This window comes from Pelecanus crispus, chromosome 18 (assembly GCF_030463565.1).
Source record: "Pelecanus crispus isolate bPelCri1 chromosome 18, bPelCri1.pri, whole genome shotgun sequence".
NCBI classification, from domain to species: Eukaryota; Metazoa; Chordata; class Aves; order Pelecaniformes; family Pelecanidae; genus Pelecanus; species Pelecanus crispus.
Window position 1 is genome coordinate 6,997,502 of NC_134660.1, and position 25,816 is coordinate 7,023,317.

The 25,816-nt window shown below is 58.1% G+C and overlaps 3 protein-coding genes across 3 annotated transcripts; 2 read left to right on the forward strand and 1 right to left on the reverse strand.

Annotated features, from left to right (window-relative positions):
* Positions 1-706: 706 nt before the first annotated feature.
* LOC142595199 (feather keratin 1-like) lies at positions 707-1,036 on the forward strand. Its single transcript, XM_075722859.1, has one exon. The coding sequence runs from the start codon at positions 707-709 to the stop codon at positions 1,034-1,036; it is 330 nt and encodes a 109-aa protein (XP_075578974.1).
* An 11,491-nt stretch (positions 1,037-12,527) lies between these two features.
* LOC142595241 (feather beta keratin-like) lies at positions 12,528-12,848 on the reverse strand. The gene has a single exon (XM_075722971.1). The coding sequence runs from the start codon at positions 12,846-12,848 to the stop codon at positions 12,528-12,530; it is 321 nt and encodes a 106-aa protein (XP_075579086.1).
* Positions 12,849-15,821: 2,973 nt separating this feature from the next.
* LOC142595240 (feather beta keratin-like) lies at positions 15,822-16,151 on the forward strand. The gene has a single exon (XM_075722970.1). The coding sequence runs from the start codon at positions 15,822-15,824 to the stop codon at positions 16,149-16,151; it is 330 nt and encodes a 109-aa protein (XP_075579085.1).
* The last annotated feature ends 9,665 nt before the right edge of the window (positions 16,152-25,816 follow it).

Genomic DNA, 25,816 nt, shown 5'->3' on the forward strand with positions numbered 1-25,816 from the left:
CTGCACAAGACCCCTCCACCACTTGGGGCTTGGCTTCTGCCCATGCTGACACAATTCTGACTGGGATATCCTTGGGATCTCTTACTGGCACGCAAAAGGAGCCGGCATCGCACACCAGGCATGTTCAGAAATGAGGAAGTGAAATGACGGCGTTGACGGAAACCAAAACACAACCCGTGCCATTAGGTAGGATATGTTTCTTTGGAGGTGAGTCTGTTGGAAAATTACTGCCCGCGTGCAGTGACTGTGGGCCTGAGGCGGTGCGGGTGCAGTATAAAAGCGGGGCCTTCTCCTCACTCTCTCACCCGCTCCTCTCGCCTCCATCTCCTTGGGAACAAGGTGAGTCTGAAGCCCTTTCTTGTCTTACACCTCCTTCTCCTTCTTCTCGTCCTCCTGCACCTCCTCCGTGACTTCTCAGTGCATACCTGCCTCTCTGTCCCATCCTGGGCCTTGAGGCTGCTTGCCATGGGAGAGGGAAGGGAGCCGAAGGTGTGGCATGGAGAGAGGTTGGGGCTTGGCTGAGGCGTCTGTCTCCTGAGCTATGGGCTAGGTGGGGACCTCCCTGGCCTTGGTCGCTCTTCGTGGTGCTCATTTGGGCTGGGGGAAAGGGTCTCCTTCGTTGCGGGGTAACAGGCTGCTCTTCAACCACCCCTCGTGCTTTGTTGTCCCCTGCCCTCTCCCACAGGTGCACCTCCAGCCACAAGACATGTCCTGCTACAACCCGTGCCTGCCATGCCCTCCATGCGGGCCCTGCGGCCCGACCCCGCTGGCCAACAGCTGCAATGAGCCCTGTGTCCGGCAGTGCCAGGACTCCACCGTCGTCATCCAGCCCTCCCCCGTGGTCGTGACCCTGCCCGGCCCCATCCTCAGCTCCTTCCCGCAGAGCACCGCCGTCGGATCCTCCACCTCCGCTGCCGTTGGCAGCATCCTCAGCTCTGCGGGAGTGCCCATCAACTCCGGGGGCTCCGGCCTCTCCGGCTTTGGCCTCTCCGGCATTGGCAGCTGCTACCGCGGCAGACCATGCCTCCCCTGCTAAAGCTGCTGGCGATGGCCCTGGGGAAGGCCCCCAGGGACCCACAAGATGGTGCCGGACTGGGGACGGAGCATCGCCTTGTTGCTTTCCGAGGGGCTCAGCAAGCCCAGCACCCCCTGCAATAGGGTGGGGGCCAGCCTGCGCCCTAGGAAAGCACGGCCCATGCCTGCCTTTCCCCTCTTCCTCCCTCTCCTTTCCCTCCATTTTTCCTTGTTCTCTTGTGCTGCCCCGGGCTGCGAGCCCCACAAAGCCAGCACAGGGAGGACCTGCTGGCCCTGCTCCCTCTCTGGGGCAGGCAGATGGACACCAGGCGTGATCTCTGCCACAGCCGTGGGGCTCCTTTCTGCCCCTGGTGCTCCCTGTACTGGGACCTCCACTCAGAGCGACCTTGTTGTACTCTTTTGACTCATTAAAGTTCTGCTGCATCCCAGCCCATGCGTCTGTGTCATCCTTTCCCCTGCAGATGCTCTCCCAAGATGCCCAGGGAGATGGATGTTGCTCAGGGCTGGGTCTGGGAGGGGGAGTTTGGGGATTGTTTTGCAGTGACTCTTAACACAGCCTTGCATTGAGTACACTCTTCTCTGCCTAGCTGGCTCGGGGTGGAATTCCCCAATCTAGTTCAATGACTGCTATTCCTTTTGTTGTTGCGGTGGGTTTTCTTTGGCTGGCCACCAGGTGCCCACCGAGCTGCTCTCTCTCTCTCTCTCCTTCTCACAGGGCACCGGGAGAAAATATGACAGAGAAACTCATGGACTGAGACAAGGCCACGGTGATCACTTCTCAATTTTGGTCACAGCCAAAACACACTCAGCTTGGGGGAATTAATTTCATTTACGACTAATTAGTTGTAAGGAGAGGGAGAAATAAGAACAAACCGAAGAAACACCTTCCCACCACCCCTCCCTTCTTCCTAGACTCAATTTCACTCCTGACTCTCCTACCCCCTCTCTGCAAGCAGTGCAGCAGGGATGGCGAATGGGCTTGCTCTCAGGCCATAATACTTTGTTTCTGCCGCTCTTTCCTCCTCACACTCTTCCCCTACTCCAGCGCTGAGTCCCTCCCACGGTATACGGTCCTTTCACAAACGGCCTCAGCACGAATCTTTCCCACAGACTGCAGTTCTTCAAGGGCTGCTTCAGCACGGGTCCCCCATGGGCCACAGGTCCTGCCAGAAAACCTGCTCCTGCATAGGCTTTCCAAGGGCTGGGGCTTCTTTCAGGGCATACCCACCTGCTCCAGCGTGGGTCCTCCACAGGCTGGAGCGTGGCTATCTGCTCCACCATGGTTCTCCACGGTCTGCAGGGGGACAACCTGCCTCATCATGGTCTTCGCCACGGGCTGCAGGGGAACCTGGTCTCCAGCACCTGGAGCGCCTACTTCCCCTCCTTCTCCGACCTGCACTTCTGCAGAGTTGTTTTGCTCACATTTTCGCACTCCTCTCTCACAGCTGCTGCACGGCTTTTTTACCGTTCCTTCCGTACGCTTTCACAGAGATGCTACCGATTTCACTGACTGACTCAGCCTTGGCCAGCGGCACATCCGTCTTGGAGCCGGCTCAAACTACCGATGTCTAACACAGGGGCAGCTTCGGTGTCTTCTCACAGAAGCCACCTCCGCAGCACCACCCCGCTACCAAAACCTTGCTACATAAACCCAATACGGTCATGCACCCCTCTTCTCTTTGCACAACAAGCTCAGCACTGTGAAGCAAGCCGTCAGGAGGGAAGGGATGAATGTGCGACTGACAAGGCAGGTGCAGTGGCTTCCCAGAGAGCCCAGGAGAACCTGTCCTAACCACAGCATTGAGCTTTAGTGTTGTGGGGTGAGGAGAAGACCAGGTGGGAAATAAAAGCATGAAAACGGAAAGGGAAAACACCGCCACAGCATTTTTGGGAAAGCATTGTCCCAACAGCTGGGGTCCACAGGTCTTGTGGTCTTCTAGCTGGTGCAGAGGTGCTTTTTGCTATCTTTTGTTTCTTCCCACAGAGCATTCAGGAGAGCTCCTGCACACTGCCTGTCTCCTCGGCGGGGAAGCTGAGCCCCTCCTTCTCATTGCTGTCCCTATCCCCAGTGGGCAGAGGCACAAAAAGGTCGTCCTGGGACCGTAGGATCATGCATGGCATAACCAAGTTGCAAAGGACCTCCAGAAGTCATTGGGCCCAACCCCTTGCTCCAAGCTCAGTCAGCCATGAGCGTCCAAGGAGGGTGACTGGACAACACCCCCAGGCAACCTCTTTCACTGCTTGACTCTCCTCGCCATCCTGGCCACCCTCTGCCGAACGTGTTCCACTTGGTCGAGGTCTTTCTTGCGTTACAGCCCAAAACTCGCCACAGTGTTCTAGATGCCATCAGGTGAGTGCTGAGCAGAGCAGAAGCATCGCTCCCATCAATCTCCTGGCTACACGCCTGCTCATATAGCCCAGGTTGTCGATGCCGGTCCTCGGTGTCCGGGAACAGTGCTGGGAGTCGCACCTGTTTTGATGGGGCTACCACAAAAGCACCTTTCCCTGGCCCTGCTTTTGGGCTGCTGCTTGTCAGGGGCTGAAGGGTGTGTGGGGAGACAGGGTTGGTTGCTACCAAGCCAGCTGCCAATCAGCACCAGCAGACCGATGCCCAGCCAGTCTCTGAACAAGGGCTACTTTGGAAAGACTGCCCACAGTTTTATTGCTGACCATGATGTTATATGGCATGGAGTAGCCTTTTGGTCAAATCGGGTCCCCTCCCTGGCTCTTACCCACACCTAGTTTGCTCTTCAAGGGGGCAGAGTGAGGAAGAGAGATGGCCTTGGTGCTGTGCAAGGACTGCCCAGCAATAGCTAAAGCTTTGCTGTGTAACCTACACATTTCAAACACAGCACCATATGGGCTGCTATGAAGAAAACGGCCTCCATCCCGGCCAGATCCAGTACAGCCTGGTGCCCCCATTCCCTCTCCTGCTGTCCTCTGGGGCCATTTTCTGCTTGAGCCTCCTGCCCCAGAACTGTGGCAGCCAGGGCAAGAGGAATTGCCGACTGCCCTCTCCTCAGCTTACGGGGCCTCCCGCAGCCCAGACTCCTCAGCCGAGTTCAGATGTGGCCGTTCGCTTCTTCCACGGGACACGCACCACAGCCAAGAGAGCACGTCTGGGCAGAGGCACAACAAAGCCGGGACTGATGGTCAGGGGCTCTGGAAGAGTCAAAAATGCCTTCCTCGCATGCAGGTGACAGTGACCAACGGGAGCAAGCTGCACTATGTCCTACCCTACCCTCCTTTGGGGAATTGTGAAGAGTCACCACGTCTACCATGCACCCCCTAACATCCCCACAGCAACTCCGTTCCTCCAGAGCGTGTATGTCAGGAATGTCCACAAAGAGAAGGGCTACGCAGAGGCAACAAACATTCTCTTAACAATCTCTGCACCAACATAGTCAGCCACCTCCTCATAGAACCACCACTGAGCAACATCCGTCTCCCCGGGCATCCTGGGAGAGCATCTGCAGGGGAAAGGACGACACAAAGGCACAGGCTGGGATGCAGCAGCACTTTAATGAGTCAAAGGAGGGAAATGAGGTCACTGTGAGTGGAGGCTCCAGCACAGGGAGAACCAGGGACAGATAAAAGCCTGTGCCCCGTGGCTGTGGCAGAGATCACGCCTGGTGTCCATCTGCCTGCCCCAGAGAGGGAGCAGGGCCAGCAGGTCCTCCCTGTGCTGGCTTTGTGGGGCTCACAGCCCGGGGCAGCACAAGAGAACAAGGGCACTGCAGGGAAAGGAGAGGGAGGAAGAGGGGAAAGGCAGGCATGGGCCGTGCTCTCTGAGAGCCCAGGCCGGTCCCGTCTTTATGCAAGGGGTGCTGGGCGTGCTGAGCCCCTCGGAAAAGCAGCAAGGCGATGCTCCGTCCCCAGTCCGGTACCATCTTGTGGGTCCCTGGGGGCCTTCCCCAGGGCTATCGCCAGCAGCTTTAGCAGGGAAGGCATGGTCTGCCGCGGTAGCAGCTGCCAATGCCGGAGAGGCCAAAGCCGGAGAGGCCGGAGCCCCCGGAGTTGATGGGCACTCCCGCAGAGCTGAGGATGCTGCCAACGGCAGCGGAGGTGGAGGATCCGACGGCGGTGCTCTGCGGGAAGGAGCTGAGGATGGGGCCGGGCAGGGTCACCACCACGGGGGAGGGCTGGATGACGACGGTGGAGTCCTGGCACTGCCGGACACAGGGCTCATTGCAGCTGTTGGCCAGCGGGGTCGGGCCGCAGGGCCCGCAGGGCAGGCACGGGTTGTAGCAGGACATGTCTTGTGGCTGGAGGTGCGCCTGGGGGAGAGGGCAGGAGAAGCAAAGCATGAGCGGTGCGTGAGGAGCAGCCTGTCACTCCAACACGAGGGAGAAAAAGCATGAGCTGGAGCCGAGAGCTGGAGGTGTTGTCGGGAGGCCCAGGGCTTGTCCTTTCCTTCAGCCCAAGAGAGCCCTGCCAATAGCAACCGAGCCCAGGAAGATCCCTTCCTAGCCCATAGCTCAGGACACACCTCAGCCAAGCCCCAGCTTCTCTCCATGCCACACCTTCCACCCCTTTCCTTCTCCCATGACAAGCAGCACCATGACCCAGCCTCAGACAAAACGACAGTTTTGTGTTGAGAAATCCTAGAGGAGGATGAGGCGAAGGAGGACGAGCAGGAAGAGCAGAAAGGGCTTCGGACTCACCTTGTTCCCAAGGAGATGGAGGCAAGAGGAGTGGATGAGAGAGTGAGGAGAAGGGCCCGCTTTTATACTGCTCCTGCACCGCCCCAGGCCCACAGTCACTGCACGCGGGCAGCAATTTTCCAGCACACTCACCTCCAAAGCAAACTATCCTACCTAATGGCACAGGTGGGGATTTGGGTTTCGTCAAAGCTGCCGTTACGTTTCCTCATTTTTTGACATGCCCTTTAGGCCTCAGACGCTCCTTTCAAGTATCGAGATGAAAGGCTCCAATGTATCCCAGGTAGGAACACATCGGTACAGGCAGATGTGCTCCGAGTGCTGGAGGGCTCTGTGCAGGCAGCGGTATGTTTCTGGGGAACTCTGTGAGGTTGTTTTCCACCCCCATTACAGGAAGGTGCACATAGCGTCCCACCAACATTGCCCTCACGAATGCCATGATTGCTCAACAAGCCCCGTGGAGTTGGGTCCCTCCTCACTACCAGGGGAGTGTGTTGGGGCTCGGGACAGCACCTTGTTCCTCCCATTCTCCTCACACCACCACGCACGTTGCCCACACGCTTTGGACCCTGACCAGCAGGAGACACTTTTGCAAAACACGCTGACCATCCTGTGAGCTCCTGAAGCTGTGGGAGTGCCAGCAAGAAGGTCATCCCAAGGGCAATGGCCGCTGGGGCTGCCTGGAGCTGTGTACAAGGGTACGGCCCAGTACTCAGACCAGTTTTCCAGGGTTATGGATGGAGCTGCCCTGGCCAGAGGGGAACTCAGCCATGCATGGGACATGGGCCTGCAGACCGCACGCCCTCCTGGCTTGGCCTCACGCCAAAAGGCTGACACACGGCCAATCCAAAATTAGACTGTGACTCGCCACGGCTAGGGAGAGTCTGTCCCAGGAAGCTTGCCTACTGAAGGCATTCCCTTGCCCTCCTGCGACGCGTCCCAGCTGCCTCCGTGTCTGCAGGGCAGGGAAGTGCATCACCTCCCTGATGTAGTCTGAGAGCTGTTCTTGTACCCAGGGCCCTTCTGAGCACAGCCCCTCCCTGAGCATCCGCAGGCACGTGGCACTGCACGGTCCTGACAGCCCTCGCTGGCTGGGGAGTCTGGGCAAGTTTCCTTGCCTCCGCAATGGTGCTGGGTTGTGCTCCTGGCCGAGGAGGCCTTTGGGGCATGGGAAAGAAGGCATGCTGAAGCGCTAATGCCAGGAGAAGATGCAGCGCCTGAGACCCAGAGATGAGGCCCACACAGTGGGGAGGAGTTTTCTGCAACTCCCTTGGGTGCTTGGCATCTGGTCACATGTACTCAGGTCAGTCCAATCTGTTTCAATGTTCCTAGGGCTGATCCTCCTCTACTGTGGGAAAGTCTTCTCTCGACAGTAAATCCTACCAGGAAAGACCACGGCCAAGAACCCTCGGAGTACCTCCACCTTTCCTGTAACCCCTGCCCTCTTCCGTTCAGCGCTGCAGCTGTCTTTGACCAAGCCTCGTAGCTGACCGACCTGGAAGAAGACCTTCTTGTTGCCCTCCACATGCTTTGCGTGATTCAACGCCAGGTGGCCTTTGGCTTTCCTAACCCCAACCCTGCATACCCAGACAGCCTGGCAGATGTTCTCCCCAGACCAAAGGACAGCGAGAGGAAGACAGCTGAAACCATTGGCACAACCTGGCTGCCTGGAGCTGCCACAGCTAGGGACCATCGGAGCGAGCTCAGAGAGAGGGAGGAGAGAGAAGCACGTGGCACGTCCTTAAAGAGAGGGGCCTTTGGGTGCTCCGCTGCCGTGGGCAGCGCCGGGCAGAGCTGGGCCTCTTCCTGCAAAGGGAGTTGCAAACAATCGCACTTCACTGCCCCAGGTCAACTTCCCCTGCCTGCACAAGACCCCTCCACCACTTGGGGCTTGGCTTCTGCCCATGCTGACACAATTCTGACTGGGATATCCTTGGGATCTCTTACTGGCACGCAAAAGGAGCCGGCATCGCACACCAGGCATGTTCAGAAATGAGGAAGTGAAATGACGGCGTTGACGGAAACCAAAACACAACCCGTGCCATTAGGTAGGATGTGTTTCTTTGGAGGTGAGTCTGTTGGAAAATTACTGCCCGCGTGCAGTGACTGTGGGCCTGAGGCAGTGCGGGTGCAGTATAAAAGCGGGGCCTTCTCCTCACTCTCTCACCCGCTCCTCTCGCCTCCATCTCCTTGGGAACAAGGTGAGTCTGAAGCCCTTTCTTGTCTTACACCTCCTTCTCCTTCTTCTCGTCCTCCTGCACCTCCTCCGTGACTTCTCAGTGCATACCTGCCTCTCTGTCCCATCCTGGGCCTTGAGGTTGCTTGCCATGGGAGAGGGAAGGGAGCAGAAGGTGTGGCACGGAGAGAGGTTGGGGCTTGGCTGAGGCGTCTGTCTCCTGAGCTATGGGCTAGGTGGGGACCTCCCTGGCCTTGGTCGCTCTTCGTGGTGCTCATTTGGGCTGGGGGAAAGGGTCTCCTTCGTTGCGGGGTAACAGGCTGCTCTTCAACCACCCCCCGTGCTTTGTTGTCCCCTGCCCTCTCCCACAGGTGCACCTCCAGCCACAAGACATGTCCTGCTACAACCCGTGCCTGCCATGCCCTCCATGCGGGCCCTGTGGTCCGACCCCACTGGCCAACAGCTGCAATGAGCCCTGTGTCCGGCAGTGCCAGGACTCCACCGTCGTCATCGAGCCCCCTCCCGTGGTGGTGACCCTGCCCGGCCCCATCCTCAGCTCCTTCCCGCAGAGCACCGCCGTCGGATCCTCCACCTCCGCTGCCGTTGGCAGCATCCTCAGCTCTGCGGGAGTGCCCATCAACTCCGGGGGCTCCGGCCTCTCCGGCTTTGGCCTCTCCGGCATTGGCAGCTGCTACCCGCGGCAGACCATGCCTCCCCTGCTAAAGCTGCTGGCGATGGCCCTGGGGAAGGCCCCCAGGGACCCACAAGATGGTGCCGGACTGGGGACGGAGCATCGCCTTGTTGCTTTCCGAGGGGCTCAGCAAGCCCAGCACCCCCTGCAATAGGGTGGGGCCAGCCTGCGCCCTAGGAAAGCACGGCCCATGCCTGCCTTTCCCCTCTTCCTCCCTCTCCTTTCCCTCCATTTTTCCTTGTTCTCTTGTGCTGCCCCGGGCTGCGAGCCCCACAAAGCCAGCACAGGGAGGACCTGCTGGCCCTGCTCCCTCTCTGGGGCAGGCAGATGGACACCAGGCGTCATCTCTGCCACAGCCGTGGGGCTCCTTTCTGCCCCTGGTGCTCCCTGTACTGGGACCTCCACTCAGAGCGACCTTGTTGTACTCTTTTGACTCATTAAAGTTCTGCTGCATCCCAGCCCATGCGTCTGTGTCATCCTTTCCCCTGCAGATGCTCTCCCAAGATGCCCAGGGAGATGGATGTTGCTCAGGGCTGGGTCTGGGAGGGGGAGTTTGGGGATTGTTTTGCAGTGACTCTTAACACAGCCTTGCATTGAGTACACTCTTCTCTGCCTAGCTGGCTCGGGGTGGAATTCCCCAATCTAGTTCAATGACTGCTATTCCTTTTGTTGTTGCGGTGGGTTTTCTTTGGCTGGCCACCAGGTGCCCACCGAGCTGCTCTCTCTCTCTCTCTCCTTCTCACAGGACACCGGGAGAAAATATGACAGAGAAACTCATGGACTGAGACAAGGCCACGGTGATCACTTCTCAATTTTGGTCACAGCCAAAACACACTCAGCTTGGGGGAATTAATTTCATTTACGACTAATTAGTTGTAAGGAGAGGGAGAAATAAGAACAAACCGAAGAAACACCTTCCCACCACCCCTCCCTTCTTCCTAGACTCAATTTCACTCCTGACTCTCCTACCCCCTCTCTGCAAGCAGTGCAGCAGGGATGGCGAATGGGCTTGCTCTCAGGCCATAATACTTTGTTTCTGCCGCTCTTTCCTCCTCACACTCTTCCCCTACTCCAGCGCTGAGTCCCTCCCACGGTATACGGTCCTTCACAAACGGCCTCAGCACAAATCTTTCCCACAGACTGCAGTTCTTCAAGGGCTGCTTCAGCACGGGTCCCCCATGGGCCACAGGTCCTGCCAGAAAACCTGCTCCTGCATAGGCTTTCCAAGGGCTGGGGCTTCTTTCAGGGCATACCCACCTGCTCCAGCGTGGGTCCTCCACAGGCTGGAGCGTGGCTATCTGCTCCACCATGGTTCTCCACGGTCTGCAGGGGGACAACCTGCCTCATCATGGTCTTCGCCACGGGCTGCAGGGGAACCTGGTCTCCAGCACCTGGAGCGCCTACTTCCCCTCCTTCTCCGACCTGCACTTCTGCAGAGTTGTTTTGCTCACATTTTCGCATTCCTCTCTCACAGCTGCTGCACGGCTTTTTTACCGTTCCTTCCGTACGCTTTCACAGAGATGCTACCGATTTCACTGACTGACTCAGCCTTGGCCAGCGGCACATCCGTCTTGGAGCCGGCTCAAACTACCGATGTCTAACACAGGGGCAGCTTCGGTGTCTTCTCACAGAAGCCACCTCCGCAGCACCACCCCGCTACCAAAACCTTGCTACATAAACCCAATACGGTCATGCACCCCTCTTCTCTTTGCACAACAAGCTCAGCACTGTGAAGCAAGCCGTCAGGAGGGAAGGGATGAATGTGCGACTGACAAGGCAGGTGCAGTGGCTTCCCAGAGAGCCCAGGAGAACCTGTCCTAACCACAGCATTGAGCTTTAGTGTTGTGGGGTGAGGAGAAGACCAGGTGGGAAATAAAAGCATGAAAACGGAAAGGGAAAACACCGCCACAGCATTTTTGGGAAAGCATTGTCCCAACAGCTGGGGTCCACAGGTCTTGTGGTCTTCTAGCTGGTGCAGAGGTGCTTTTTGCTATCTTTTGTTTCTTCCCACAGAGCATTCAGGAGAGCTCCTGCACACTGCCTGTCTCCTCGGCGGGGAAGCTGAGCCCCTCCTTCTCATTGCTGTCCCTATCCCCAGTGGGCAGAGGCACAAAAAGGTCGTCCTGGGACCGTAGGATCATGCATGGCATAACCAAGTTGCAAAGGACCTCCAGAAGTCATTGGGCCCAACCCCTTGCTCCAAGCTCAGTCAGCCATGAGCGTCCAAGGAGGGTGACTGGACAACACCCCCAGGCAACCTCTTTCACTGCTTGACTCTCCTCGCCATCCTGGCCACCCTCTGCCGAACGTGTTCCACTTGGTCGAGGTCTTTCTTGCGTTACAGCCCAAAACTCGCCACAGTGTTCTAGATGCCATCAGGTGAGTGCTGAGCAGAGCAGAAGCGTCGCTCCCATCAATCTCCTGGCTACACGCCTGCTCATATAGCCCAGGTTGTCGATGCCGGTCCTCGGTGTCCGGGAACAGTGCTGGGAGTCGCACCTGTTTTGATGGGGCTACCACAAAAGCACCTTTCCCTGGCCCTGCTTTTGGGCTGCTGCTTGTCAGGGGCTGAAGGGTGTGTGGGGAGACAGGGTTGGTTGCTACCAAGCCAGCTGCCAATCAGCACCAGCAGACCGATGCCCAGCCAGTCTCTGAACAAGGGCTACTTTGGAAAGACTGCCCACAGTTTTATTGCTGACCATGATGTTATATGGCATGGAGTAGCCTTTTGGTCAAATCGGGTCCCCTCCCTGGCTCTTACCCACACCTAGTTTGCTCTTCAAGGGGGCAGAGTGAGGAAGAGAGATGGCCTTGGTGCTGTGCAAGGACTGCCCAGCAACAGCTAAAGCTTTGCTGTGTAACCTACACATTTCAAACACAGCACCATACGGGCTGCTATGAAGAAAACGGCCTCCATCCCGGCCAGATCCAGTACAGCCTGGTGCCCCCATTCCCTCTCCTGCTGTCCTCTGGGGCCATTTTCTGCTTGAGCCTCCTGCCCCAGAACTGTGGCAGCCAGGGCAAGAGGAATTGCCGACTGCCCTCTCCTCAGCTTACGGGGCCTCCCGCAGCCCAGACTCCTCAGCCGAGTTCAGATGTGGCCGTTCGCTTCTTCCACGGGACACGCACCACAGCCAAGAGAGCACGTCTGGGCAGAGGCACAACAAAGCCGGGACTGATGGTCAGGGGCTCTGGAAGAGTCAAAAATGCCTTCCTCGCATGCAGGTGACAGTGACCAACGGGAGCAAGCTGCACTATGTCCTACCCTACCCTCCTTTGGGGAATTGTGAAGAGTCACCACGTCTACCATGCACCCCCTAACATCCCCACAGCAACTCCGTTCCTCCAGAGCGTGTATGTCAGGAATGTCCACAAAGAGAAGGGCTACGCAGAGGCAACAAACATTCTCTTAACAATCTCTGCACCAACATAGTCAGCCACCTCCTCATAGAACCACCACTGAGCAACATCCGTCTCCCCGGGCATCCTGGGAGAGCATCTGCAGGGGAAAGGACGACACAAAGGCACAGGCTGGGATGCAGCAGCACTTTAATGAGTCAAAGGAGGGAAATGAGGTCACTGTGAGTGGAGGCTCCAGCACAGGGAGAACCAGGGACAGATAAAAGCCTGTGCCCCGTGGCTGTGGCAGAGATCACGCCTGGTGTCCATCTGCCTGCCCCAGAGAGGGAGCAGGGCCAGCAGGTCCTCCCTGTGCTGGCTTTGTGGGGCTCACAGCCCGGGGCAGCACAAGAGAACAAGGGCACTGCAGGGAAAGGAGAGGGAGGAAGAGGGGAAAGGCAGGCATGGGCCGTGCTCTCTGAGAGCCCAGGCCGGTCCCGTCTTTATGCAAGGGGTGCTGGGCGTGCTGAGCCCCTCGGAAAAGCAGCAAGCCGATGCTCCGTCCCCAGTCCGGTACCATCTTGTGGGTCCCTGGGGGCCTTCCCCAGGGCTATCGCCAGCAGCTTTAGCAGGGGAGGCATGGTCTGCCGCGGTAGCAGCTGCCAATGCCGGAGAGGCCAAAGCCGGAGAGGCCGGAGCCCCCGGAGTTGATGGGCACTCCCGCAGAGCTGAGGATGCTGCCAACGGCAGCGGAGGTGGAGGATCCGACGGCGGTGCTCTGCGGGAAGGAGCTGAGGATGGGGCCGGGCAGGGTCACCACCACGGGGGAGGGCTCGATGACGACGGTGGAGTCCTGGCACTGCCGGACACAGGGCTCATTGCAGCTGTTGGCCAGCGGGGTCGGGCCGCAGGGCCGGCAGGGCAGGCACGGGTTGTAGCAGGACATGTCTTGTGGCTGGAGGTGCGCCTGGGGGAGAGGGCAGGAGAAGCAAAGCATGAGCGGTGCGTGAGGAGCAGCCTGTCACTCCAACACGAGGGAGAGAAAGCATGAGCTGGAGCCGAGAGCTGGAGGTGTTGTCGGGAGGCCCAGGGCTTGTCCTTTCCTTCAGCCCAAGAGAGCCCTGCCAATAGCAACCGAGCCCAGGAAGATCCCTTCCTAGCCCATAGCTCAGGACACACCTCAGCCAAGCCCCAGCTTCTCTCCATGCCACACCTTCCACCCCTTTCCTTCTCCCATGACAAGCAGCACCATGACCCAGCCTCAGACAAAACGACAGTTTTGTGTTGAGAAATCCTAGAGGAGGATGAGGCGAAGGAGGACGAGCAGGAAGAGCAGAAAGGGCTTCGGACTCACCTTGTTCCCAAGGAGATGGAGGCAAGAGGAGCGGATGAGAGAGTGAGGAGAAGGGCCCGCTTTTATACTGCTCCTGCACCGCCCCAGGCCCACAGTCACTGCACGCGGGCAGCAATTTTCCAGCACACTCACCTCCAAAGCAATGGCACAGGTGAGGATTTGGGTTTCGTCAAAGCTGCCGTTACGTTTCCTCATTTTTTGACATGCCCTTTAGGCCTCAGACGCTCCTTTCAAGTATCGAGATGAAAGGCTCCAATGTATCCCAGGTAGGAACACATCGGTACAGGCAGATGTGCTCCGAGTGCTGGAGGGCTCTGTGCAGGCAGCGGTATGTTTCTGGGGAACTCTGTGAGGTTGTTTTCCACCCCCATTACAGGAAGGTGCACATAGCGTCCCACCAACATTGCCCTCACGAATGCCATGATTGCTCAACAAGCCCCGTGGAGTTGGGTCCCTCCTCACTACCAGGGGAGTGTGTTGGGGCTCGGGACAGCACCTTGTTCCTCCCATTCTCCTCACACCACCACGCACGTTGCCCACACGCTTTGGACCCTGACCAGCAGGAGACACTTTTGCAAAACACGCTGACCATCCTGTGAGCTCCTGAAGCTGTGGGAGTGCCAGCAAGAAGGTCATCCCAAGGGCAATGGCCGCTGGGGCTGCCTGGAGCTGTGTACAAGGGTACGGCCCAGTACTCAGACCAGTTTTCCAGGGTTATGGATGGAGCTGCCCTGGCCAGAGGGGAACTCAGCCATGCATGGGACATGGGCCTGCAGACCGCACGCCCTCCTGGCTTGGCCTCACGCCAAAAGGCTGACACACGGCCAATCCAAAATTAGACTGTGACTCGCCACGGCTAGGGAGAGTCTGTCCCAGGAAGCTTGCCTACTGAAGGCATTCCCTTGCCCTCCTGCGACGCGTCCCAGCTGCCTCCGTGTCTGCAGGGCAGGGAAGTGCATCACCTCCCTGATGTAGTCTGAGAGCTGTTCTTGTACCCAGGGCCCTTCTGAGCACAGCCCCTCCCTGAGCATCCGCAGGCACGTGGCACTGCACGGTCCTGACAGCCCTCGCTGGCTGGGGAGTCTGGGCAAGTTTCCTTGCCTCCGCAATGGTGCTGGGTCGTGCTCCTGGCCGAGGAGGCCTTTGGGGCATGGGAAAGAAGGCATGCTGAAGCGCTAATGCCAGGAGAAGATGCAGCGCCTGAGACCCAGAGATGAGGCCCACACAGTGGGGAGGAGTTTTCTGCAACTCCCTTGGGTGCTCTCCCTTGGGTGCTTGGCATCTGGTCACATGTACTCAGGTCAGTCCAATCTGTTTCAATGTTCCTAGGGCTGATCCTCCTCTACTGTGGGAAAGTCTTCTCTCGACAGTAAATCCTACCAGGAAAGACCACGGCCAAGAACCCTCGGAGTACCTCCACCTTTCCTGTAACCCCTGCCCTCTTCCGTTCAGCGCTGCAGCTGTCTTTGACCAAGCCTCGTAGCTGACCGACCTGGAAGAAGACCTTCTTGTTGCCCTCCGCATGCTTTGCGTGATTCAACGCCAGGTGGCCTTTGGCTTTCCTAACCCCAACCCTGCATACCCAGACAGCCTGGCAGATGTTCTCCCCAGACCAAAGGACAGCGAGAGGAAGACAGCTGAAACCATTGGCACAACCTGGCTGCCTGGAGCTGCCACAGCTAGGGACCATCGGAGCGAGCTCAGAGAGAGGGAGGAGAGAGAAGCACGTGGCACGTCCTTAAAGAGAGGGGCCTTTGGGTGCTCCGCTGCCGTGGGCAGCGCCGGGCAGAGCTGGGCCTCTTCCTGCAAAGGGAGTTGCAAACAATCGCACTTCACTGCCCCAGGTCAACTTCCCCTGCCTGCACAAGACCCCTCCACCACTTGGGGCTTGGCTTCTGCCCATGCTGACACAATTCTGACTGGGATATCCTTGGGATCTCTTACTGGCACGCAAAAGGAGCCGGCATCGCACACCAGGCATGTTCAGAAATGAGGAAGTGAAATGACGGCGTTGACGGAAACCAAAACACAACCCGTGCCATTAGGTAGGATATGTTTCTTTGGAGGTGAGTCTGTTGGAAAATTACTGCCCGCGTGCAGTGACTGTGGGCCTGAGGCGGTGCGGGTGCAGTATAAAAGCGGGGCCTTCTCCTCACTCTCTCACCCGCTCCTCTCGCCTCCATCTCCTTGGGAACAAGGTGAGTCTGAAGCCCTTTCTTGTCTTACACCTCCTTCTCCTTCTTCTCGTCCTCCTGCACCTCCTCCGTGACTTCTCAGTGCATACCTGCCTCTCTGTCCCATCCTGGGCCTTGAGGCTGCTTGCCATGGGAGAGGGAAGGGAGCAGAAGGTGTGGCATGGAGAGAGGTTGGGGCTTGGCTGAGGCGTCTGTCTCCTGAGCTATGGGCTAGGTGGGGACCTCCCTGGCCTTGGTCGCTCTTCGTGGTGCTCATTTGGGCTGGGGGAAAGGGTCTCCTTCGTTGCGGGGTAACAGGCTGCTCTTCAACCACCCCTCGTGCTTTGTTGTCCCCTGCCCTCTCCCACAGGTGCACCTCCAGCCACAAGACATGTCCTGCTACAACCCGTGCCTGCCATGCCCTCCATGCGGGCCCTGCGGCCCGACCCCGCTGGCCAACAGCTGCAATGAGCCCTGTGTCCGGCAGTGCCAGGACTCCACCGTCGTCATCGAGCCCCCTCCCGTGGTGGTGACCCTGCCCGGCCCCATCCTCAGCTCCTTCCCGCAGAGCACCGCCGTCGGATCCTCCACCTCCGCTGCCGTTGGCAGCATCCTCAGCTCTGCGGGAGTGCCCATCAACTCCGGGGGCTCCGGCCTCTCCGGCTTTGGCCTCTCCGGCATTGGCAGCTGCTACCGCGGCAGACCATGCCTCCCCTGCTAAAGCTGCTGGCGATGGCCCTGGGGAAGGCCCCCAGGGACCCACAAGATGGTACCGGACTGGGGACGGAGCATCGCCTTGTTGCTTTCCGAGGGGCTCAGCAAGCCCAGCACCCCCTGCAATAGGGTGGGGCCAGCCTGCGCCCTAGGAAAGCACGGCCCATGCCTGCCTTTCCCCTCTTCCTCCCTCTCCTTTCCCTCCATTTTTCCTTGTTCTCTTGTGCTGCCCCGGGCTGCGAGACCCACAAAGCCAGCACAGGGAGGACCTGCTGGCCCTGCTCCCTCTCTGGGGCAGGCAGATGGACACCAGGCGTGATCTCTGCCACAGCCGTGGGGCTCCTTTCTGCCCCTGGTGCTCCCTGTACTGGGACCTCCACTCAGAGCGACCTTGTTGTACTCTTTTGACTCATTAAAGTTCTGCTGCATCCCAGCCCATGCGTCTGTGTCATCCTTTCCCCTGCAGATGCTCTCCCAAGATGCCCAGGGAGATGGATGTTGCTCAGGGCTGGGTCTGGGAGGGGGAGTTTGGGGATTGTTTTGCAGTGACTCTTAACACAGCCTTGCATTGAGTACACTCTTCTCTGCCTAGCTGGCTCGGGGTGGAATTCCCCAATCTAGTTCAATGACTGCTATTCCTTTTGTTGTTGCGGTGGGTTTTCTTTGGCTGGCCACCAGGTGCCCACCGAGCTGCTCTCTCTCTCTCTCTCCTTCTCACAGGACACCGGGAGAAAATATGACAGAGAAACTCATGGACTGAGACAAGGCCACGGTGATCACTTCTCAATTTTGGTCACAGCCAAAACACACTCAGCTTGGGGGAATTAATTTCATTTACGACTAATTAGTTGTAAGGAGAGGGAGAAATAAGAACAAACCGAAGAAACACCTTCCCACCACCCCTCCCTTCTTCCTAGACTCAATTTCACTCCTGACTCTCCTACCCCCTCTCTGCAAGCAGTGCAGCAGGGATGGCGAATGGGCTTGCTCTCAGGCCATAATACTTTGTTTCTGCCGCTCTTTCCTCCTCACACTCTTCCCCTACTCCAGCGCTGAGTCCCTCCCACGGTATACGGTCCTTTCACAAACGGCCTCAGCACGAATCTTTCCCACAGACTGCAGTTCTTCAAGGGCTGCTTCAGCACGGGTCCCCCATGGGCCACAGGTCCTGCCAGAAAACCTGCTCCTGCATAGGCTTTCCAAGGGCTGGGGCTTCTTTCAGGGCATACCCACCTGCTCCAGCGTGGGTCCTCCACAGGCTGGAGCGTGGCTATCTGCTCCACCATGGTTCTCCACGGTCTGCAGGGGGACAACCTGCCTCATCATGGTCTTCGCCACGGGCTGCAGGGGAACCTGGTCTCCAGCACCTGGAGCGCCTACTTCCCCTCCTTCTCCGACCTGCACTTCTGCAGAGTTGTTTTGCTCACATTTTCGCACTCCTCTCTCACAGCTGCTGCACGGCTTTTTTACCGTTCCTTCCGTACGCTTTCACAGAGATGCTACCGATTTCACTGACTGACTCAGCCTTGGCCAGCGGCACATCCGTCTTGGAGCCGGCTCAAACTACCGATGTCTAACACAGGGGCAGCTTCGGTGTCTTCTCACAGAAGCCACCTCCGCAGCACCACCCCGCTACCAAAACCTTGCTACATAAACCCAATACGGTCATGCACCCCTCTTCTCTTTGCACAACAAGCTCAGCACTGTGAAGCAAGCCGTCAGGAGGGAAGGGATGAATGTGCGACTGACAAGGCAGGTGCAGTGGCTTCCCAGAGAGCCCAGGAGAACCTGTCCTAACCACAGCATTGAGCTTTAGTGTTGTGGGGTGAGGAGAAGACCAGGTGGGAAATAAAAGCATGAAAACGGAAAGGGAAAACACCGCCACAGCATTTTTGGGAAAGCATTGTCCCAACAGCTGGGGTCCACAGGTCTTGTGGTCTTCTAGCTGGTGCAGAGGTGCTTTTTGCTATCTTTTGTTTCTTCCCACAGAGCATTCAGGAGAGCTCCTGCACACTGCCTGTCTCCTCGGCGGGGAAGCTGAGCCCCTCCTTCTCATTGCTGTCCCTATCCCCAGTGGGCAGAGGCACAAAAAGGTCGTCCTGGGACCGTAGGATCATGCATGGCATAACCAAGTTGCAAAGGACCTCCAGAAGTCATTGGGCCCAACCCCTTGCTCCAAGCTCAGTCAGCCATGAGCGTCCAAGGAGGGTGACTGGACAACACCCCCAGGCAACCTCTTTCACTGCTTGACTCTCCTCGCCATCCTGGCCACCCTCTGCCGAACGTGTTCCACTTGGTCGAGGTCTTTCTTGCGTTACAGCCCAAAACTCGCCACAGTGTTCTGGATGCCATCAGGTGAGTGCTGAGCAGAGCAGAAGCGTCGCTCCCATCAATCTCCTGGCTACACGCCTGCTCATATAGCCCAGGTTGTCGATGCCGGTCCTCGGTGTCCGGGAACAGTGCTGGGAGTCGCACCTGTTTTGATGGGGCTACCACAAAAGCACCTTTCCCTGGCCCTGCTTTTGGGCTGCTGCTTGTCAGGGGCTGAAGGGTGTGTGGGGAGACAGGGTTGGTTGCTACCAAGCCAGCTGCCAATCAGCACCAGCAGACCGATGCCCAGCCAGTCTCTGAACAAGGGCTACTTTGGAAAGACTGCCCACAGTTTTATTGCTGACCATGATGTTATATGGCATGGAGTAGCCTTTTGGTCAAATCGGGTCCCCTCCCTGGCTCTTACCCACACCTAGTTTGCTCTTCAAGGGGGCAGAGTGAGGAAGAGAGATGGCCTTGGTGCTGTGCAAGGACTGCCCAGCAACAGCTAAAGCTTTGCTGTGTAACCTACACATTTCAAACACAGCACCATACGGGCTGCTATGAAGAAAACGGCCTCCATCCCGGCCAGATCCAGTACAGCCTGGTGCCCCCATTCCCTCTCCTGCTGTCCTCTGGGGCCATTTTCTGCTTGAGCCTCCTGCCCCAGAACTGTGGCAGCCAGGGCAAGAGGAATTGCCGACTGCCCTCTCCTCAGCTTACGGGGCCTCCCGCAGCCCAGACTCCTCAGCCGAGTTCAGATGTGGCCGTTCGCTTCTTCCACGGGACACGCACCACAGCCAAGAGAGCACGTCTGGGCAGAGGCACAACAAAGCCGGGACTGATGGTCAGGGGCTCTGGAAGAGTCAAAAATGCCTTCCTCGCATGCAGGTGACAGTGACCAACGGGAGCAAGCTGCACTATGTCCTACCCTACCCTCCTTTGGGGAATTGTGAAGAGTCACCACGTCTACCATGCACCCCCTAACATCCCCACAGCAACTCCGTTCCTCCAGAGCGTGTATGTCAGGAATGTCCACAAAGAGAAGGGCTACGCAGAGGCAACAAACATTCTCTTAACAATCTCTGCACCAACATAGTCAGCCACCTCCTCATAGAACCACCACTGAGCAACATCCGTCTCCCCGGGCATCCTGGGAGAGCATCTGCAGGGGAAAGGACGACACAAAGGCACAGGCTGGGATGCAGCAGCACTTTAATGAGTCAAAGGAGGGAAATGAGGTCACTGTGAGTGGAGGCTCCAGCACAGGGAGAACCAGGGACAGATAAAAGCCTGTGCCCCGTGGCTGTGGCAGAGATCACGCCTGGTGTCCATCTGCCTGCCCCAGAGAGGGAGCAGGGCCAGCAGGTCCTCCCTGTGCTGGCTTTGTGGGGCTCACAGCCCGGGGCAGCACAAGAGAACAAGGGCACTGCAGGGAAAGGAGAGGGAGGAAGAGGGGAAAGGCAGGCATGGGCCGTGCTCTCTGAGAGCCCAGGCCGGTCCCGTCTTTATGCAAGGGGTGCTGGGCGTGCTGAGCCCCTCGGAAAAGCAGCAAGCCGATGCTCCGTCCCCAGTCCGGTACCATCTTGTGGGTCCCTGGGGGCCTTCCCCAGGGCTATCGCCAGCAGCTTTAGCAGGGGAGGCATGGTCTGCCGCGGTAGCAGCTGCCAATGCCGGAGAGGCCAAAGCCGGAGAGGCCGGAGCCCCCGGAGTTGATGGGCACTCCCGCAGAGCTGAGGATGCTGCCAACGGCAGCGGAGGTGGAGGATCCGACGGCGGTGCTCTGCGGGAAGGAGCTGAGGATGGGGCCGGGCAGGGTCACCACCACGGGGGAGGGCTCGATGACGACGGTGGAGTCCTGGCACTGCCGGACACAGGGCTCATTGCAGCTGTTGGCCAGCGGGGTCGGGCCGCAGGGCCCGCAGGGCAGGCACGGGTTGTAGCAGGACATGTCTTGTGGCTGGAGGTGCGCCTGGGGGAGAGGGCAGGAGAAGCAAAGCATGAGCGGTGCGTGAGGAGCAGCCTGTCACTCCAACACGAGGGAGAAAAAGCATGAGCTGGAGCCGAGAGCTGGAGGTGTTGTTGGGAGGCCCAGGGCTTGTCCTTTCCTTCAGCCCAAGAGAGCCCTGCCAATAGCAACCGAGCCCAGGAAGATCCCTTCCTAGCCCATAGCTCAGGACACACCTCAGCCAAGCCCCAGCTTCTCTCCATGCCACACCTTCCACCCCTTTCCTTCTCCCATGACAAGCAGCACCATGACCCAGCCTCAGACAAAACGACAGTTTTGTGTTGAGAAATCCTAGAGGAGGATGAGGCGAAGGAGGACGAGCAGGAAGAGCAGAAAGGGCTTCGGACTCACCTTGTTCCCAAGGAGATGGAGGCAAGAGGAGTGGATGAGAGAGTGAGGAGAAGGGCCCGCTTTTATACTGCTCCTGCACCGCCCCAGGCCCACAGTCACTGCACGCGGGCAGCAATTTTCCAGCACACTCACCTCCAAAGCAAACTATCCTACCTAATGGCACAGGTGGGGATTTGGGTTTCGTCAAAGCTGCCGTTACGTTTCCTCATTTTTTGACATGCCCTTTAGGCCTCAGACGCTCCTTTCAAGTATCGAGATGAAAGGCTCCAATGTATCCCAGGTAGGAACACATCGGTACAGGCAGATGTGCTCCGAGTGCCGGAGGGCTCTGTGCAGGCAGCGGTATGTTTCTGGGGAACTCTGTGAGGTTGTTTTCCACCCCCATTACAGGAAGGTGCACATAGCGTCCCACCAACATTGCCCTCACGAATGCCATGATTGCTCAACAAGCCCCGTGGAGTTGGGTCCCTCCTCACTACCAGGGGAGTGTGTTGGGGCTCGGGACAGCACCTTGTTCCTCCCATTCTCCTCACACCACCACGCACGTTGCCCACACGCTTTGGACCCTGACCAGCAGGAGACACTTTTGCAAAACACGCTGACCATCCTGTGAGCTCCTGAAGCTGTGGGAGTGCCAGCAAGAAGGTCATCCCAAGGGCAATGGCCGCTGGGGCTGCCTGGAGCTGTGTACAAGGGTACGGCCCAGTACTCAGACCAGTTTTCCAGGGTTATGGATGGAGCTGCCCTGGCCAGAGGGGAACTCAGCCATGCATGGGACATGGGCCTGCAGACCGCACGCCCTCCTGGCTTGGCCTCACGCCAAAAGGCTGACACACGGCCAATCCAAAATTAGACTGTGACTCGCCACGGCTAGGGAGAGTCTGTCCCAGGAAGCTTGCCTACTGAAGGCATTCCCTTGCCCTCCTGCGACGCGTCCCAGCTGCCTCCGTGTCTGCAGGGCAGGGAAGTGCATCACCTCCCTGATGTAGTCTGAGAGCTGTTCTTGTACCCAGGGCCCTTCTGAGCACAGCCCCTCCCTGAGCATCCGCAGGCACGTGGCACTGCACGGTCCTGACAGCCCTCGCTGGCTGGGGAGTCTGGGCAAGTTTCCTTGCCTCCGCAATGGTGCTGGGTTGTGCTCCTGGCCGAGGAGGCCTTTGGGGCATGGGAAAGAAGGCATGCTGAAGCGCTAATGCCAGGAGAAGATGCAGCGCCTGAGACCCAGAGATGAGGCCCACACAGTGGGGAGGAGTTTTCTGCAACTCCCTTGGGTGCTTGGCATCTGGTCACATGTACTCAGGTCAGTCCAATCTGTTTCAATGTTCCTAGGGCTGATCCTCCTCTACTGTGGGAAAGTCTTCTCTCGACAGTAAATCCTACCAGGAAAGACCACGGCCAAGAACCCTCGGAGTACCTCCACCTTTCCTGTAACCCCTGCCCTCTTCCGTTCAGCGCTGCAGCTGTCTTTGACCAAGCCTCGTAGCTGACCGACCTGGAAGAAGACCTTCTTGTTGCCCTCCGCATGCTTTGCGTGATTCAACGCCAGGTGGCCTTTGGCTTTCCTAACCCCAACCCTGCATACCCAGACAGCCTGGCAGATGTTCTCCCCAGACCAAAGGACAGCGAGAGGAAGACAGCTGAAACCATTGGCACAACCTGGCTGCCTGGAGCTGCCACAGCTAGGGACCATCGGAGCGAGCTCAGAGAGAGGGAGGAGAGAGAAGCACGTGGCACGTCCTTAAAGAGAGGGGCCTTTGGGTGCTCCGCTGCCGTGGGCAGCGCCGGGCAGAGCTGGGCCTCTTCCTGCAAAGGGAGTTGCAAACAATCGCACTTCACTGCCCCAGGTCAACTTCCCCTGCCTGCACAAGACCCCTCCACCACTTGGGGCTTGGCTTCTGCCCATGCTGACACAATTCTGACTGGGATATCCTTGGGATCTCTTACTGGCACGCAAAAGGAGCCGGCATCGCACACCAGGCATGTTCAGAAATGAGGAAGTGAAATGACGGCGTTGACGGAAACCAAAACACAACCCGTGCCATTAGGTAGGATATGTTTCTTTGGAGGTGAGTCTGTTGGAAAATTACTGCCCGCGTGCAGTGACTGTGGGCCTGAGGCGGTGCGGGTGCAGTATAAAAGCGGGGCCTTCTCCTCACTCTCTCACCCGCTCCTCTCGCCTCCATCTCCTTGGGAACAAGGTGAGTCTGAAGCCCTTTCTTGTCTTACACCTCCTTCTCCTTCTTCTCGTCCTCCTGCACCTCCTCCGTGACTTCTCAGTGCATACCTGCCTCTCTGTCCCATCCTGGGCCTTGAGGCTGCTTGCCATGGGAGAGGGAAGGGAGCAGAAGGTGTGGCATGGAGAGAGGTTGGGGCTTGGCTGAGGCGTCTGTCTCCTGAGCTATGGGCTAGGTGGGGACCTCCCTGGCCTTGGTCGCTCTTCGTGGTGCTCATTTGGGCTGGGGGAAAGGGTCTCCTTCGTTGCGGGGTAACAGGCTGCTCTTCAACCACCCCTCGTGCTTTGTTGTCCCCTGCCCTCTCCCACAGGTGCACCTCCAGCCACAAGACATGTCCTGCTACAACCCGTGCCTGCCATGCCCTCCATGCGGGCCCTGCGGCCCGACCCCGCTGGCCAACAGCTGCAATGAGCCCTGTGTCCGGCAGTGCCAGGACTCCACCGTCGTCATCGAGCCCCCTCCCGTGGTGGTGACCCTGCCCGGCCCCATCCTCAGCTCCTTCCCGCAGAGCACCGCCGTCGGATCCTCCACCTCCGCTGCCGTTGGCAGCATCCTCAGCTCTGCGGGAGTGCCCATCAACTCCGGGGGCTCCGGCCTCTCCGGCTTTGGCCTCTCCGGCATTGGCAGCTGCTACCGCGGCAGACCATGCCTCCCCTGCTAAAGCTGCTGGCGATGGCCCTGGGGAAGGCCCCCAGGGACCCACAAGATGGTACCGGACTGGGGACGGAGCATCGCCTTGTTGCTTTCCGAGGGGCTCAGCAAGCCCAGCACCCCCTGCAATAGGGTGGGGCCAGCCTGCGCCCTAGGAAAGCACGGCCCATGCCTGCCTTTCCCCTCTTCCTCCCTCTCCTTTCCCTCCATTTTTCCTTGTTCTCTTGTGCTGCCCCGGGCTGCGAGCCCCACAAAGCCAGCACAGGGAGGACCTGCTGGCCCTGCTCCCTCTCTGGGGCAGGCAGATGGACACCAGGCGTGATCTCTGCCACAGCCGTGGGGCTCCTTTCTGCCCCTGGTGCTCCCTGTACTGGGACCTCCACTCAGAGCGACCTTGTTGTACTCTTTTGACTCATTAAAGTTCTGCTGCATCCCAGCCCATGCGTCTGTGTCATCCTTTCCCCTGCAGATGCTCTCCCAAGATGCCCAGGGAGATGGATGTTGCTCAGGGCTGGGTCTGGGAGGGGGAGTTTGGGGATTGTTTTGCAGTGACTCTTAACACAGCCTTGCATTGAGTACACTCTTCTCTGCCTAGCTGGCTCGGGGTGGAATTCCCCAATCTAGTTCAATGACTGCTATTCCTTTTGTTGTTGCGGTGGGTTTTCTTTGGCTGGCCACCAGGTGCCCACCGAGCTGCTCTCTCTCTCTCTCTCCTTCTCACAGGACACCGGGAGAAAATATGACAGAGAAACTCATGGACTGAGACAAGGCCACGGTGATCACTTCTCAATTTTGGTCACAGCCAAAACACACTCAGCTTGGGGGAATTAATTTCATTTACGACTAATTAGTTGTAAGGAGAGGGAGAAATAAGAACAAACCGAAGAAACACCTTCCCACCACCCCTCCCTTCTTCCTAGACTCAATTTCACTCCTGACTCTCCTACCCCCTCTCTGCAAGCAGTGCAGCAGGGATGGCGAATGGGCTTGCTCTCAGGCCATAATACTTTGTTTCTGCCGCTCTTTCCTCCTCACACTCTTCCCCTACTCCAGCGCTGAGTCCCTCCCACGGTATACGGTCCTTTCACAAACGGCCTCAGCACGAATCTTTCCCACAGACTGCAGTTCTTCAAGGGCTGCTTCAGCACGGGTCCCCCATGGGCCACAGGTCCTGCCAGAAAACCTGCTCCTGCATAGGCTTTCCAAGGGCTGGGGCTTCTTTCAGGGCATACCCACCTGCTCCAGCGTGGGTCCTCCACAGGCTGGAGCGTGGCTATCTGCTCCACCATGGTTCTCCACGGTCTGCAGGGGGACAACCTGCCTCATCATGGTCTTCGCCACGGGCTGCAGGGGAACCTGGTCTCCAGCACCTGGAGCGCCTACTTCCCCTCCTTCTCCGACCTGCACTTCTGCAGAGTTGTTTTGCTCACATTTTCGCACTCCTCTCTCACAGCTGCTGCACGGCTTTTTTACCGTTCCTTCCGTACGCTTTCACAGAGATGCTACCGATTTCACTGACTGACTCAGCCTTGGCCAGCGGCACATCCGTCTTGGAGCCGGCTCAAACTACCGATGTCTAACACAGGGGCAGCTTCGGTGTCTTCTCACAGAAGCCACCTCCGCAGCACCACCCCGCTACCAAAACCTTGCTACATAAACCCAATACGGTCATGCACCCCTCTTCTCTTTGCACAACAAGCTCAGCACTGTGAAGCAAGCCGTCAGGAGGGAAGGGATGAATGTGCGACTGACAAGGCAGGTGCAGTGGCTTCCCAGAGAGCCCAGGAGAACCTGTCCTAACCACAGCATTGAGCTTTAGTGTTGTGGGGTGAGGAGAAGACCAGGTGGGAAATAAAAGCATGAAAACGGAAAGGGAAAACACCGCCACAGCATTTTTGGGAAAGCATTGTCCCAACAGCTGGGGTCCACAGGTCTTGTGGTCTTCTAGCTGGTGCAGAGGTGCTTTTTGCTATCTTTTGTTTCTTCCCACAGAGCATTCAGGAGAGCTCCTGCACACTGCCTGTCTCCTCGGCGGGGAAGCTGAGCCCCTCCTTCTCATTGCTGTCCCTATCCCCAGTGGGCAGAGGCACAAAAAGGTCGTCCTGGGACCGTAGGATC